The sequence below is a fragment of the Polypterus senegalus genome, chromosome 4 (genome assembly GCF_016835505.1).
Source record: "Polypterus senegalus isolate Bchr_013 chromosome 4, ASM1683550v1, whole genome shotgun sequence".
NCBI classification, from domain to species: Eukaryota; Metazoa; Chordata; class Cladistia; order Polypteriformes; family Polypteridae; genus Polypterus; species Polypterus senegalus.
The window spans coordinates 57,492,172-57,509,072 of record NC_053157.1 but is presented as its reverse complement, the minus strand read 5'-3'; the positions used below and the strand labels follow the sequence as shown (position 1 = coordinate 57,509,072).

Sequence of the window (16,901 nt, the reverse complement as noted above, 5' to 3'; positions counted from 1 at the left end):
TTAACAAAGACTTAATAATGATGATGGATAGTGGTGGGAGTTGAAATCTGCAGCCTGCAAATCTTTGGCATCTCAAAGATAATTCAGTATCAAAAAACAAGTGTAGCTGAAACTGAATAACTGCATTAGATAAGGTTGCAGGTGAAGTTTATAAGGAACTTTTCACACACCATCTTCAGCCAAAGTATTTGGAATCTTTTTCTAGAATCTTTGAACAAGTTAAAACATTTTTAAAAAATTCTACTGCAGATTGAAGCTCCTTTTTCTGTTGTTTTTTTTTTTCTTTTGTTTTCGTTTTTGTGTTGATAAAGATCAAGACAATTCAATTTAAATTTTTTTCAGTAGACAGTATCTCAACTTTATACATGCAGACACTCCTGACTAGAGCTGCCGATTAACTGTACATACTGCATCTCTATTGTTAGTCATTAGCACTATAACATAAGTAACATGATAATTATATTTGAATACTAACCCTCACCTATTCTGTTTCTTTTCTCGGTACCCAAATGTGGCCATTGGTGCCACGGCCCACGTGCCAAGTTGTTTGCCTGCCTATGGTAAAGTCATCCCTGATGGAGGATCACAGGAATCATGGGAAAGAGGGTCCTTTCATCGGAGCAACGTTTCAGCCGTGGCATGGCCAAATGGGGAGGCAGCTAGATGGATGAGGTCTCCAGGACTCTTAAAATATCCAAACCTAATTATGTCATATCATCTACTGTTAAACCGTACTTCTAAAATTTGTATTATTATGTTGTCTTAAGGAATTGTTCTGTTCTGTATATTGTATTGTATTGACCCCCTACTTTTGACACCCACTGCACGCCCAACCTACCTGGAAAGGGTCTCTCTTTGAACTGCCTTTCCCGAGGTTTCTTCCATTTTTCCCTACAAGGTTTTATTGGGAGTTTTTCCTTGTCTTCTCAGAGAGTCAAGGCTGGGGGGCTGTCAAAAGGCAGGGCCTGTTAAAGCCCATTGCAGCACTTCCTGTGTGATTTTGGGCTATACAAAAATAAACTGTATTGTATTGTATTGTACTCACAGAAGTGCTTTTGGAGAACCTGCTTCCACAAATTGTGAGGTTAGACTTCTGATCAATCCAGTCTAAAAAAATATTACCTTAGTACAGCATACGTGTTCCTGGCCATGCTGGTCTTAATGTAAAAGGTCTTTATTTTTTTTAAAAAAGTGTCCCCCACATTTTTAGCAGCTGTTTCCAACTATTTTGCAATAAATCTGTCATTTCTGCACCCTTTTTCAGCGACTTTTGCCACTGGTGCCTTGGCCAAGCTGTTACTTGTAACTAGGGAATGAGACAGTATTAGCACTCTATAAGAATAAACTGAATTGAATGTAGTCACTAAACGAAAGCACTGCTCTTCATCACTTCCCCAGGGTTCAATTACTACTTTGGATATTGTCTGAATTGAGATTACGCACTTTTCATTTTTATACAAGAGATCTTTTCTGCATAATTTGGTTTTCCCTCGTCATCCAAAAGTGTGCATGTTAGGTTGATTGCTGAAACCACACTGGTAAAAGTGAATGCTGGCATGCGCGAATGTGTGCCACCAAAGGAATGGCGTATCATTTAGGATTTGTTCCTGAGTTCTTCCCAGAGCAGACTGCGAACAACCTTGTAAGTTGGTCGATTGACAAATAAGAAATATCTGAGAACTAGCCGAAGCTCGCCGTAGCATATGGCTGTGTAAGAATAGGAACTGAAAACGGTGAGAAAGGAATTCAGTATAACAGACGCTTAGGAAACCACCGTCGCAGTAAAATGAAAATAGCAAGGAGCGAAACTAATGCCAATGGCCAACAGTACCTTCCTGTAGCAGGCTACGGAAAACATAGACATATATAGATAGACGCCGCATTCACTGTGTTGCCCAGTTGACACGATAAGTCAGCGCGTCTGCCCTATTGCGAGTGGTAAAAGTGCGATTTAAACTAATACAGGTAGACGTGGAAACCAGGTTTTCAATAACGTTTTAAACAGTACCGTTTACATACAACAGATTTTGGCGAATCATTTACATGCAATTATTTATATCCATTTATACACTAAATGCGTGTGTATCCCATGGTCTTAGAGTTGGTGGGCGGGGCTCTGTGAGTTGGCGGGCGTGGCTCTCTGTCATGCATGTGCTCTCTGTCTTGCTTGCCCTTAGTTAGAGTTGGCGGGTGGGGCTCTGTGAGTTGGCGATCGTTGCTCTCTGTCTTGCGTGTGGTGTAAAGTCAACGTGGCTCAGAGATGCATGTGGACTTTTGCACAGACGAAAGCGACTGAGGCTGTGTTTGGTGAGTTGTTGCGTGCCTCAAGAGCGACGCTGGACTCGGGAGGATGGTTACAGTTGGCATGCGTGGCTCTGTCGTGCGTATCCCATGACGTGGTAGGAGGTTTAGAGTTGGCGGGTGGGGCTCTGTCAAACGTATCCCATGGTCTTAGAGTTGGTGGGTGGGGCTCTGTCTTGCTTGCACTCACTGTCTTGTGTGCCCTCAGTGTCTTGCTTGCGCTTAGTGTCTTGCGTGCCCTTAGTGAATTATATATATAGATAAGTACCTCCAGTTAAGTACCTTATCAGATAAAATTAAGTACCTAAGGAAAAAAAGATCAAATTTACTACCTAAAATGAATTACCTTCTGAGGTAAATATGAAAATCTGGTAATTTTTCTAAGTTATCATAACTAATACATTTTACTTAACTTTATATGTCCTGATTTACTATGGAACTGAAATAACATAATATTCACAGCCATGCATAATTCAGTTTGGGGTCTACAGAGGCTGGCCTTATCTCAGCAGCATTGGGCACAGGGCAGGAAACAGCACAGGAGAAGATGCCAGTCTATTGCGGGACTCACTTACACACCAGTTAGCCCAACCTGCATGCCATTGGGAATATGGAAGGAAAAATAGAGCACATAAAGCAAAATTCACTCAGACACAGGGAAACCATGCATACTCCACACAGCAAATACCCAGACATGAGATCTAAACCCTGTACACTAGGTCCATGAAGCAGCAGCACCACCTATTACATCAACATGTCTTTCTATGACTAAAATAACATAGGTATTGCATGGAATGTTTATGAGGAATATTTTCAGCATAATTTTCAGGTTTCCATCCGTGGAGTTTGCATGTTCTCCCCGTGTTTGCGTGGGTTTTCTCCGGGTGCTCCAGTTTCCTCCCACAGTCCGTAGACATGCAGGTTAGGTGCATTGGCGATCCTAAATTGTCCCTAGTGTGTGCTTGGTGTGTGGGTGTGTGTGCGCCCTGCAGTGGGCTGGCGCCCTGCCCGGGGTTTGTTTCCTGACTTGCGCCCTGTGTTGGCTGGGATTGGTTCCAGCAGACCCCCATGACCCTGTAATTAGGATATAGCGGGTTGGATAATGGATGGATGGATAATTTTCAGGTTTATTTACCTTTCGCTGCCTATAGAGGCTATTGTACAAAACTCTGAAATTTTTACGAGTGTAGCTGCTCCGATATGCTCCACCAATCAGGTACTCAATGACAAGTCCAATGTCGATCAAGGTAATCTTGTAGTCAGGAGGGAGGTTACTCTACAGAAAAAATGTAAAAGTGTTAATAACTATAAATTAGATTGTATGGATTTTATTACCCATATCAGTACATATTTCAAATATATAACTGAGTTATGAAAATAAGTTAATCAGCCAATCTTTATCGTAAACTGAGGTGAAACATTTTACAGTAGTCACCATTACAAAGTAAAGCAAGCAAAAGTATAACACAAGATAATATGATCAAACACAGGGTAATTTAAACAAAAGATAATAACGAGAGGGTGGGAAGAGTCTGTCCTAGAATGAAACAGTGCACAGTAGGACTTTAGGGACCTTCAAAATTTGATGATTTGAAGAAATTATTTAGATAGGCTTGGTGTCCTGAGTTAGTCTGAATGGCCTGTTCTCCTCCTGTGTCCTAATGTTCTAATGTCTAGTAAGTATAATCAACAGAATTCTGTCTAATTAATTGACAGAAGAATAATCAAAATCACAAGAGTACCTTCAGATACGTTAGCTACAAAGTATAGGTGAAAAAAATAAAAAAAAACATGAGAGGAAAGGGATCTTTTTCACATACATTCATATTAATATACTGAAATCAATTAGAGGAGGAACTGGACCAGGCTTGGCCATAAAGGATTAATTTTGCAAAACTGACAGTCAATGGCTTTAATTTTTCCGGAAGACAGCATGCTCCATCAAAATCTAGATTTACTGCTGAAAGACTTGTCTTGTTTTAATTCCAAAGGTAATAGACATTCTGGGAAATCAGTATTCTGATAATTCTTTGAATGTGAAAGCATTCTCAGAATAACTTTATTTCTTTGGTGTGATGTACTGTAATGATAGTGATAATGAATTGCAGCAGAAACGTATAAGAACTAGCAGAGAATGTTAGGCATTTTGCACATTTCTAAATAATAGTATACAGTATGATCTGTCAAATCACATGCATGGGATCGTGTAACTTACTTATAAAATATGCAATCTGTGACTGTTCTTCCAAAACTAGTAACAAGAATAAGCAGGATATGGAACAACCTTGAGTTCAAAAGCAGCTTTGCTTGCTATTTGCATTTTGCACGTATGTGAACTTTGTAACAAACCTACAGTTCACCCTGCTTTTCTGTCTTTAATTAGATCAGCTATGCTGACACGCACATGTTTACTGAATTTCTGAATAATGTGTTCTTGCAGTAACGTCTCAGTGCGAAGTCCATTGAGTCTTGTCTAACACTGTTACCTGCTTAACGTCACGAACAAGGTGATGCAGCAAGTGATTAGTTGGCCCTTGACGCTGCAAACAAAGAAAAGAAGGTTGTAAAATAAAAATCAGCATTATTTTGTAACTAAATGTTATTATATCAATACAAACTCAATCTGATGGAATAACTCGGAAAGGCAAAAAGCAGAGAACAACAAAACAAACTACAGGCCACAAATAAGTGAATTTTAACTGAGCAAAACTTTCCAATCAGCCAATTAAAACAGCAATGACAAAAATAATCATAAAATATATTACCAAATAAACTTACCAAAGCATATTAGAAACACATATAGTGGCCAAAAAGGAGGATAGCTACTGTATGTCATTACAGATACCATGTGCTATGCAATTAGCCAGTGCCTCTGATTCTACAGGAGGGCTGGTGCCCTTTTCTTCCTGCTTTGCTGAGGTGTAATATGCTGTCTACATTCCTGATTTGACTCAGAAGATGTGACTGTGTGGAAAATATCATATACAGTACCTGTACAAAGTATTCACCCCTTGGATGTTTCCACATTTTATTATTAAACAACATTGAATCACAGAGAATTTCATTTGGCTTTTTTAACACTGATTAACAGTAAAAGACTCTTTAATGTCAAAGTGAAAACAGACTTCTGCAAAGTGGTCTATATTAATTACAATTATAAAACACAAAGTAATTGATCACATAAGTTTTCAGTCCTTTGAAGTCAGTATTTGGTAGTTGCACCTTTGTCTGCCATGACAGCCCTGAGTCTGTGTGCACAGATCTCTATCGGCTTTGCACATCTGGACACGGCAATTTTTGTGGCTTGTCAAACCACCATGCTTAGAAGAAAATACCATGGATGGGCTGGGAGGAACTACCAAATGAGTGGATATTGACACAGGGCTTTATTACCATAATTGAAATACAAGTTAATGTTCGTTACTAAATTTTCTAAGAAAAAATTGTTTAAACTCCAGTAGTAAACATAACTTTTTGTGAAAGAAGTAAAGATACTTACTGTGTTATATAACTCCTCCAAGCGGCTAATAGTCAGAAATCGATGCATACTCATTCCGTGCTCAATCAACAACTTAACAAAATCAACTCGATCCATAACAAGAGCATCCAACATGGCCTGCTCTAGGGAGCCAGCCTATATGGAGGGAAAAGTGCTAGATTTACACATTGGAATAAGAGCATAAAAGGCCATAAATAATCAAATAAATTATTTTATAATAAAGTCATCTGAAATTTAAACTGTCCTGTGGTGCCCAAATAAACAGTCTGGTCCTTAAAGAAGTAGACATGAAAGAACGAAATCAACAATGTTATCATTTATAATATATTTATAATATATTTATAACTTGAATTATTTATACAATAAAAAGCAATGATCCAAATATAGCAAGCACCCTAATATAGAGACAGATTCATATTTTGATATTTTAATTATGTCACTTCTTATTCTGCATTAGTATATTTTAAAGTAACAGTATTTCTTCAATCTTTACTCATGGCCATAAAATAAGTTTAGCATTTTTTTTTCAGTGCTGTTACATCCTTTGTGTAATATGGCAATCACAACAGTATTACAAATGTAACCTCACATATTATACATATGTTCTTTATCCTTCACGAAGTAAACTACAGCATACAGCATAACATGAACGTGAACATGAACCCTTTATAGTTTTCTATATTTCTACATAAATATGACCTAAAACATCATCAGATTTTCACTCAAGTCCTAAAAGTAGATAAAGAGAAACCAGTTAAACAAATGAGACAAAAATATTATACATGGTCATTTATTTATTAAAGAAAATGATCGAATATTACATATTTGTGAGTTTCAAAAGTATGTGAACCTTTGCTTTCAGTATCTGGTGTGACACCCTTTTGCGGCAATAACTGCAACTAAACGTTTCCGGTAACTTTTGATCATTCCTACACACCGGCTTGGAGGAATTTTAGCCCATTCCTCTGTACAGAACAGCTTCAACTATGGGATGTTGGTGAGTTCCCTCACATTAACTATCTATCTATTAACTGCTCGCTTCAGGTCCTTCCACAACATTTCGATTGGATTAAGGTCAGGACTTTGACTTGTCCATTTCAAAACATTAACTTTATTCTTCTTTAATCATTCTTTGGTAGAACGACTTGTGTGCTTAGGGTCGTTGTCTTGCTGCATGACCCACCTTCTCTTGAGATTCAGTTCATGGACAGATGCCCTGACATTATCCTTTAGAATTCTATGATATAATTCAGAATTCATTGTTCCATCAATGAAGGCAAGCCGTCCTGGCCAAGTTGCAGCAAAACAGGCCCAAACCATGATACTACCACCACCATGTTTCACAGATGGGATAAGGATCTTATGCTGGAATGCAGTGTTTTCCTTTCTCCAAACATAACGCTTTTCATTTAAACCAAAAAGTTCTATTTTGGTCTCATTCGTCCACATAACATTTTTCCAATAGCCTTCTGGTTTGTCCACGTGATCTTTAGCAAACTGCAGTGGCTTTCTCCTTGCAACGCTGCCATGCACACCATTGTTGTCCAGTGTTCTCCTAATGGTGGACTCATGAACATGATCATGAACATTAGCCTTCAGTTGCTTAGAAGTTACCCTGGGGTCCTTTGTGACCTCGCTGACTATTACACACCTTGCTCTTGGAGTGATCTTTGTTCGTCGATCACTCCTGGGGAGGGTAACAATGGTCTTGAATTTCCTCCATTTGTACACAATCTGTCTGACTGTGGATTGATGGAGTCCAAACTCTTTAGAGATGGATTTGTAACCTTTTTCAGCCTGGTGAGCATCAACAACTCTTTTTCAGAGGTCCTCAGAAATATTTTTTTTACAAACATGTATTGTGAAGTGCAGACTTTGATAGATCTTGTTCTTTAAATAATACAGGGTGCCCACTCACACCTGATTGTCATCCCATTGATTGAAAACACCTGACTCTAATTTCACCTTCAAACTAACTGCTAATCCTAGAGGTTCACATACTTTTGCCACTCACAAATATGTAATATTCGATCATTTTCCTTAATAAATAAATGACCAAGTATAATATTTTTGTCTCATTTGTTTAACTGGTTTCTCTTTATCTACTATTAGGACGAGTGAAAATCTGATGATGTTTTAGGTCATATTTATGCAGAAATATAGAAAATTCTAAAGGGTTCACAAACTTTCAAGCACAACTGTACATAGATAGATAGATACAGTGCATCCGGAAAGTATTCACAGCGCATCACTTTTTCCACATTTTATGTTACAGCCTTTTTCCAGAACGGATTAAATTCATTTTTTTCCTCAGAATTCTACACACAACACCCCATAATGACAACGTGAAAAAAGTTTACTTGAGGTTTTTGCAAATTTATTAAAAATAAAAAAACTGAGAAAGCACATGTACATAAGTATTCACAGCCTTTGTCATGAATCTCAAAATTGAGCTCAGGTGCATCCTGTTTCCCCTAATCATCCTTGAGATGTTTCTGCAGCTTAATTGGAGTCCACCTGTAATAAATTCAGTTGATTGGACATGATTTGGAAAGGCACACACCTGTCTATATAAGGTCCCACAGCTGACAGTTCATGTCAGAGCACAAACGAAGCATGAAGTCAAAGGAATTGTCTGTAGACCTTAGAGGCAGGATTGTCTCGAGGCACAAATCTGCGGAAGGTTACAGAAAAATTTCTGCTGCTTTGAAGGTCCCAATGAGCACAGTGGCCTCCATCATCCGTAAGTGGTCACTCTGTCAGAGCTCCAGAGGTCCTCTGTGGAGAGAGGAGAACCTTCCAGAAGGACAACCATCTCTGCAACAATCCAATCCACCAATCAGGCCTGTATAGTAGAGTGGCCAGATGGAAGCCACTCCTTAGTAAAAGGCACATGGCAGCCCGCCTGGAGTTGGCTAAAAGGCACCTGAAGGACTCTCAGACCATGAGAAATAAAATTCTCTGGTCTGATGAGACAAAGATTGCTCTCTTTGGTGTGAATGCCAGGTGTCACGTTTGGAAGAAACCAGGTACCGCTCATCACCAGGCCAATACCATCCCTACAGTGAAGCATGGTGGTGGCAGCTTCATGCCATGGGGATGTTTTTCAGCGGCAGGAACTGGGAGACTAGTCAGGATAAAGGGAAAGATGACTGCAGCAATGTACAGAGACATCCTGGATTAAAACCTGCTCCAGAGCGCTCTTGAACTCAGACTGGGGCGACGGTTCATCTTTCAGCAGGACAACGACCCTAAGCACACAGCCAAGATATCAAAGGAGTGGCTTCAGGACAACTCTGTGAATGACCTTGAGTGACCCAGCTAGAGCCCAGACTTGAATCCGACTGAACATCTCTGGAGAGATCTTAAAATGGCTGTGCACCGACGCTTCCCATCCAACCTGATGGAGCTTGAGAGGTGCTGCAAAGAGGAATGGGCAAAACTGGCCAAGGATAGGTGTGACAAGCTTGTGGCATCATATTCAAAAAGACTTGAGGCTGTAATTGCTGCCAAAGGTGCATCGACAAAGTATTGAGCAAAAGCTGTGAATACTTATGTACATGTGATTTCTCATTTTTTTATTTTTAATAAATTTGCAAAAACCTCAAGTAAACTTTTTTCACGTTGTCATTATGGGGTGTTGTGTGTAGAATTCTGAGGAAAAAATGAATTTAATCCAATTTGGAATAAGGCTGTGACATAACAAAATGTGGAAAAAGTGATGCGCTGTGAATACTTTCCGGATGCACTGTAGATAGATAGATAGATGTTGGGAGCATGCGCTGATAGCCCCTTGGTGCACCCATCACACGACAAACCAAAGTGGGACCCGAGTGCAGAGAGTGACACCTCATTTTTCCCAAAGGGGAACTTGGCCAAAGGTAAAAGAAGCAGTCATAGTAACTGTGAGGCTCTATAAATTCACACTGATATTGTTATTAAGGAGCCCCAGCAGTGTTTCTTGACACACTTTGCTTGATAATTCATTGACTAAAAGTACTCAATGCTAGTGTGTCAAAGAGAGGATGTGCAGCCTTGTTTACAATGGCTATCAGTTTCGTCTTCATTCTTTCCTTCACTATTACCTCTAGCCAGTCGAGAGTGTATCCCATAACTGAGCCTGCCTTCTTAATCAGTTTGTAATGTTACCATTCTGGCACACCGCAACGTAGAAAATGACTCTGGTTATCACAGAGGTACAGAATTTGAAATGGATGTCACTATCCACATTAAAGGAACTCAGGTTCCTGAGGAAAAAGAGTCTGCTCTGCCTTTTCTTATACAGGTCTGAGACCAGTACAGGATATAATTGATTCGAACGCCCCAAGTAGCTTTAGCAGTACACCACCTCCACATCCATTCCCTGAATAGTGAGTGACCTGGAATAGTGACTCTTTGATGTGAATAATAATAACAACAACAACAATAATAACAATAATAATAATAATAATTACATAACCTAAGTCATGAAATATCTAAATCCACGTATTAATGGTTTTTATGGTCCAGCTGGCAGGATAAAAAAAAGAGTCCAAAATGATCCATTTTCCTTTATGCCCACTGAATTCTCTGTGCTATGATTTACTACACAGAACTCACAGTAGCAAATAAATGATGGATGATAACTAGAAGATCTTTTTAACATTTTTTTTTATTTAAACAGGTTATTACTAGAAAACTGTGACAGACTAGGTTGAGATACAAGCTACATCAGGGTGTCCCACAAAAAGGAAACCTAACACTTTTAATTGAGAATCTTACAGTAACCAGATTGAAAACAGAAACTATTTTAATTAAAATGGCCAGCCACCTAGAAACTGCTGCAACAGCAAAAAAGTACACAGGTGGCAGGCGACTGAAAGAGCAAGTGACCCAAAAATGACACCTGCAAGCATTGTGTCAGAGAACAGAGACAATCAGGAGGTACTCTGAGTGTGTGGAGTTCACTGTCCATGACAGAGAAGTTTGCCAATATGGAAGTAGAGCTCCTGCATTGGATTAAGAGTTGCCAGTTGAGAGAGAACACCTGAGAATTTCCTTAGAGCAGCTAAAGCCTCAGGCTAAGGTTAAGGAAGTCTTGTCAGACCTGCTCAGCCTGTTATTATCTTTACCAAAACAAGAGGAGGGAAAGTCAGAAATATTTTTACAATCTTTTACTATATTTTTTAATGTTAAAAAAATCATATTTTACCCCACTTTGTGAAATGAAAATGAAACACATACCTTCCAGTGCTGACCATAGACCACAATGTGTTTTTTTGCAATGTCCACCCTGTTCCATGCTAATGCAATGCTTAGCTGATCAGATGCAGATGCATTTGTTCCTAATCAATAATTAAAAAGTACACATGTAGGATATATTATAATCTTTATCAAACAAACAGTTTTTACTTAATATGGTGTAGTGCTTATAAGACTCATTGCTACTATAATACTTGACAAGATTTTAACAAAACAGTGAAACTGCAAAAACTAAAGGTTAGGAAGGTCAGTTTCTGACTGCCAGCAGCTAACTGTAAAAAAGGACAATTTTGTACCTTTTAAAAAAGCAGTAAGGATTGCCACATCCATGTCTTGTTGATCATCTGATTCAGCATCAAAAATAGTTATCTGTTTAGAGAGAAATACAGCTGCATCAAAGTAGGCTCATAGTATTATGTGAGCACCCCAAGGGCCCGATGGTTACTGTTTCTGCCTCATATCTTCAGAAGACATGGATTTGAAGGCTGGTACTGTGGATGAAGACTTTCTTTTGGTACTTCCTGTCATATCCCAGTGATGTGGAGGAATGGTTGATTGAACTAGTTGGGTGATGGACTGGATGTGCCCTGAGAGATAACTGGCACCCAATCCTTGGATATTTCCTGCTATGTAACCTAATACTAGAAGGATAGGTTCTGTGATCTTGAGCCTGAATAAATGACTAATGAACAATATTTAATGTTATTCTTATTATTAACCACAGTAGTAGTAGTAGTAGTAGAAGGAGAAAACAAGCACTTTGAGGTTGATACCTTATATAATTGCAAAAATTATGGCTTATGCTATAGAAAGAGGGTTATTTTCTCTATATCTGGGGGCCAGCTTAAGACAACATCAGTTCAAGGTATACCTCACACACATGAACCACAACAATTTTCTGAAATCTGCTTAGTCCAGTTTAGGGTTGCACTAACTGGAACCTATCCCAGCGACACTAAGCGTAAGGCTCCAGTCAGCTGGATGGCCCACTCATATAGGAGCCATTTAAGAGTTCACCAGTTTACCTAAATTGCATATCTTTGGGAATGTGAGAGGAAAACTGGACTACCTAGAGGAAAACCAACAGAGACATTAGGCACATGACTTAAACCACGAACACTGGAACTGTGGAGCAGCAGCACTGATCACTGCAAAACTGTACCAAACTGCACTATCAATAGGTACAGTAGTTCATGTGTGGAATTATATATAAAATATAAACATGGGTTTTATCAGAGACTATAATATGTTATTGAAAACTGATAGCTTATAATAAAGCATCTAGAGAGGGCATTGCCTTAGGCAACTGTCAGGTAAATCATGAAACAGTAAATAATGTATCAAGTTCTCAAGACTGAAAGGATTTTTATAAGAATTACTTAGCTTTTCTATAACCAACCTGACAAAAAACAAATCTGTGTATATTTTTTAAATTAAATTTTTGGTAGGTGGGTGACTGACTGGATTTTAAAAAACAGAGTACATTCAATGGTGGACATTGTTCACAAGTGGTAACAACTTAAGTATATAGATGTACAAACAAAGTATTTTTAGAAAATTCACCAAATAGCAAAGTTGTTATCATTAAGAAAAACTGTAAGTAAAATGATAATGCAAGAATTTAATTAATTAAAGAAAAAGTAAACTAAAATCAGAAAAAAATTAAAAGTTAAATGCATACTCATAAACTTACTGAAATCAATTGAAAATGGATGGAAATAAAAATTGGTTCTTTCTATTTTGTTAACTAAAAAAATGTCAGTAACCCACTATTGACTTTCTCTCTGTTTTTACTAATAGACTACACACTTAATGGCCATGTCCTTTCTAATGAGCGTAACAGTTGTTGCCTAGCTGGAAACTGAATTTTATAACAAGACACAAGTATTTTGGTGTACTCCAAGTGTGTCACTGACAGCAGTAAGAGTAAATGTGTAACCCATATACTGTAGGTGGTAAGGCTTGTGGAACTTGATTAAAAGGGACACAGTTATCTCGATAAAATGATTTAAAACTGTGGCACACTGAAAAAACACAGACCTACTACAGAACGTAAAATGACTGGCTATGTTACTTAACAAACAGAAGAAAGCTGTTGTCTACTCACATCACCTCAGTTTACGAAAGACAAAAAGAGACACAGTATGTGCTGCCATAGCAATTTAATAATTCAGCAATGTCTAGCAGATTTTGTGAATCACCTGCTTTCATAAAATAATGTGAAGTACTTTATCTGAAATTTAAACTGTCCTGTGGTGCCCAAATAAACAGTCTTCTCCTTGAAGAAGTATACACTGCTACAGAGCAATTGAGGCATACTTTACAAAGTATTAAGAAGATAACTCTTTTTGTTTAGATGGCCAGTGTTTCTTTTATGGGCACTTCTTTATATTTCTACAGTCTTAAGTGCAACGGAGCCACAGCATGCATTTCTTAAACTTCAATGGATAGCCCTTTGTTAAGCTAAAACAAAAAACTGAATTAAATTTTTTTTTTTTAATTTTTATTGTCACTAATATTAGAAAATAGAAATGGTCAAAAGTTCATAAAACTAAACTGAAAATAAATAAAATATGTGATAGTAGGTGAAGATAGCATAGAAATAAGTATTAATTCTAAAATAACCCTGCTTAATGCCCCCCGCTTATGTACTGCATGGTATGAAGTGAATGTACTGCAGCACATGCTTAACATATGGTAAGAAAAAGTCAGCAGGACTACAGCTTTGTTCATCTAAACTGAATTCTTGTAAATCTAAGCAGTCTGATGAAAGCAGATTATCTTCAGACTTCCTTTGAGTGTTCAACGAATGTTCACACAAATAATTTTATTTCTGAACCAAATTTTTTCCTGATGTGGGGACAATGGGAGTCTATACCCACAACCTGGGCTGGCATGTGGGGTGAAGTGACAAGGCGATTGCTTGTCAAAAAATAGAGAGTTAAACGTGACTCTTAAGAATGACATACACATACTGTATAGTGTCTTATTTATATACTATTTTTCATGATTGCCAGAAATATTTTCATTTTAATAATTTCAAATTTTACATAAAGCAGTTTGCACTGCAAGCTTCTAAGAATCAAAATGATCTGTACATGATATTGTCGCATGTGATTGTCACATATATTGTTTATATATTGATTTTTTATTTTGTGATTTTTTTGTTATTTATGAAATATGTTTCAGTGTCAGTCACATAGAGAATACCCGTGTTAAAGTCTTTAAAATTAGCAGTGCTTGTGTGTAGTTAAAAAGAGCAGGTGTCTGAGAGTTTGAATTGAAAAGGACTGAATTGGATTTTGGATTGAACATTGCAATCACAAGCTCAAAAAAATGTTTTTTTGGGGGGGGTCAGACAAAAGCAGTGAAGAATTTATAATTTTAGATTGTTTTAAAAGAATAATTTTTATGTTTTATATATATTTTATGTTTTTTCATACACACACACATACAGTATGTGTATATATATATATATACATATCTATATATATATATATATATATATATATATATATATATATATATATATATATATATATAGATATATATATATATATATTGTGGTCCCCAGCCGGGGCCCAGGAGGACCAGAGGAGGGCTTGTGCCTCCTCCAGACCGCGAGGCGTCCGTCCTGGTTATGTTGGGGCCACGGGTAGAGGGCTTGGAAGCCCAACCCTGTAGGGGCCCGTGGCCACCGCCAGGCGGCGCCCAGGGGCCTGAGGAACCCTGGAGCCCAGCACTTCCGCCACACCAGGAAGTGCCGGGGAAGACGACAGGGGACACCCGGACGGCTTCGGTGCGCAGCGGCACTTCCGCCACACTGGGGTGTGGCTAGGACTGATTGCCGGGAAGCAGCTGGAGCACATCTGGGTTCCTATAAAAGGGGCCGCCTCCCTCCAGTCATTGGCGAGAGTCGGGCGGAAGAGGACGGAGCTGAGAGAGAGAGGACGGGAGGTGGCCAGGAAGGCATTGAACTTGTGAGGCCTGGACAGTTGGGGGAACGGTGCTGGAGGCACTGTTAAGTGCACTGAGTGAAAATATTGTAAATATAGTGTAAATAAACAACTGTGTGGTGGAACCAACGATGTCTGTCTGCCTGTGTCCGGGGCCCAGTCCATAATATATATACAGTATATATTCTGACCACCAGTGGGCACTCCAGATCCCCAAGCACTTGACAGAGACAGGTTTGAACACAAGTACTACCACAAAGAGGATTTTATTGTGGGAAACTTTTTTGTCAGTCAGTCATTTTCCAACCCACCATATCCAAACATATCTATACTAATAAAAGGCAAAGCCCTCACTCACTCACTCACTCACTCACTCACTCACTGACTCATCACTAATTCTCCAACTTCCCGTGTGGGTGGAAGGCTGAAATTTGGCAGGTTCATTCCTTACGGCTTCCTTACAAAAGTTGGGCAGGTTTTATATCGAAATTCTACGCGTAATGGTCATAACTGGAAGCAGTTTTTCTCCATTTACTGTAATGGAGATGAGCTTCAACGCCGTGGGGGCGGAGTTTCGTGTGACATCATCACGCCTCCCACGTAATCACGCAGTACATAGAAAACCAGGAAGACCTCAAAAAAGCGCTCAAGAAAACATATAATTGAGAAGGCAGCGAAACAATAAGAAGCGAGCGAGTGACATATACAACCATATTCATGAGTTCTGCTACTTCGGAAACAAAGCACAATGTAAACCTACACTTTAAATTAAGTTCATAGACAGGCTGCCGCTGGCGTTTGTAATTTAGTGCCTGCCCATATAAGGCCGTCCGTCAGCGGCAATCCAATAGCAAACTGCCACGGGTAAATATTCACGGGTGAAGGACTGTGCTTATGGAGAGGAAGATGAGATGGTCAGGGTGGTGTTTGACACAAACTCAGTGAAACTGCGAGAGAAAGTTTTAAGTGCCAGGACTAAGGTAACATTAAATACAGCCATGGACATAGCAGGAGATGGCACCAGCACAGCTGGGAACCTTCGATGCATGTACACCGAGTGGCTCACGTGAACTGACGCAGTGCACAGATAAAAGGCAACAGTTCCAAAAGCGCTGAACAAAAACCGAATTACACAATTGAAATGGCAGCAAAAAATATGAAGCGTCTCATACATACAAGCATATTCATAAATCCAACTACTGCGGAAACAAAGCACACGTTGGAAAAAGTCAATGTCCCGCTAAAGGAAGACAGTGTAAAAAAAACCCGTGCATGCAGTGTGTCAGGTCTCAGATAAAGAAGAAGACGAGCTGTTTATTGATGCAGTAAGAAACGAATCGATGAATGAAACCTGTCATCTTTACAACGATTGACAAACATGGAATGTAACTTGAACACAACACATCCTACAAATACGAGCCTGATTGAAAGAAATAATGATAATCAAATCCTTGATGACCGCAACACTCAGTAACACTCACAAAACAAATACTGTATATTGACAGTCATGTTACATTATTTTTAAAATGTTCCCTTTTCTTTTTCTAGCTTTTTAACACACTACTTCTCTGCTGCGATACGCGGGTATATATATATGTATATATATATCCCGATCTACATACTCGAATAATGGATACTTTATTCGCCATCAATGATTGTTTTGGTAAAGCCAAACTCAGTGTATTCATTAGATGAACGGTAAAAAAGTAAGGGTGAGGGGAGGATGACTAATTGAGGCATGCAGGCTGTAGTGCGCGTCAACTCTATCTGAATTGCGCGATCACATTTGAATAAATATATCTTTTCAAGTTCTATTTAGTCCATATGTGTCAAACTCAAGGGCAGCGGGCCACATCCGCCCGGTGTAATTATATCCGCCCGAGATCATTTTATATACTGTATTA

General features: G+C 38.8%; 1 protein-coding gene across 5 annotated transcripts in view; it reads right to left on the bottom strand.

The window, feature by feature from the left end:
- The window catches only part of trpm6 (transient receptor potential cation channel, subfamily M, member 6), a 166,383-nt gene that overhangs the window by 61,723 nt on the left and 87,759 nt on the right, over positions 1 to 16,901 (bottom strand). For all 5 annotated transcript variants that reach the window (XM_039750707.1, XM_039750706.1, XM_039750708.1 and 2 more), the window contains exons 10-14: positions 11,338 to 11,410; positions 11,024 to 11,124; positions 5,801 to 5,935; positions 4,788 to 4,841; positions 3,437 to 3,577 (exon numbers count right to left, since the gene is read on the bottom strand). In XM_039750707.1, the coding sequence (XP_039606641.1) occupies positions 3,437 to 3,577; positions 4,788 to 4,841; positions 5,801 to 5,935; positions 11,024 to 11,124; positions 11,338 to 11,410 (504 nt within the window). The remainder of the gene's footprint in view (positions 1 to 3,436; positions 3,578 to 4,787; positions 4,842 to 5,800; positions 5,936 to 11,023; positions 11,125 to 11,337; positions 11,411 to 16,901) is intronic.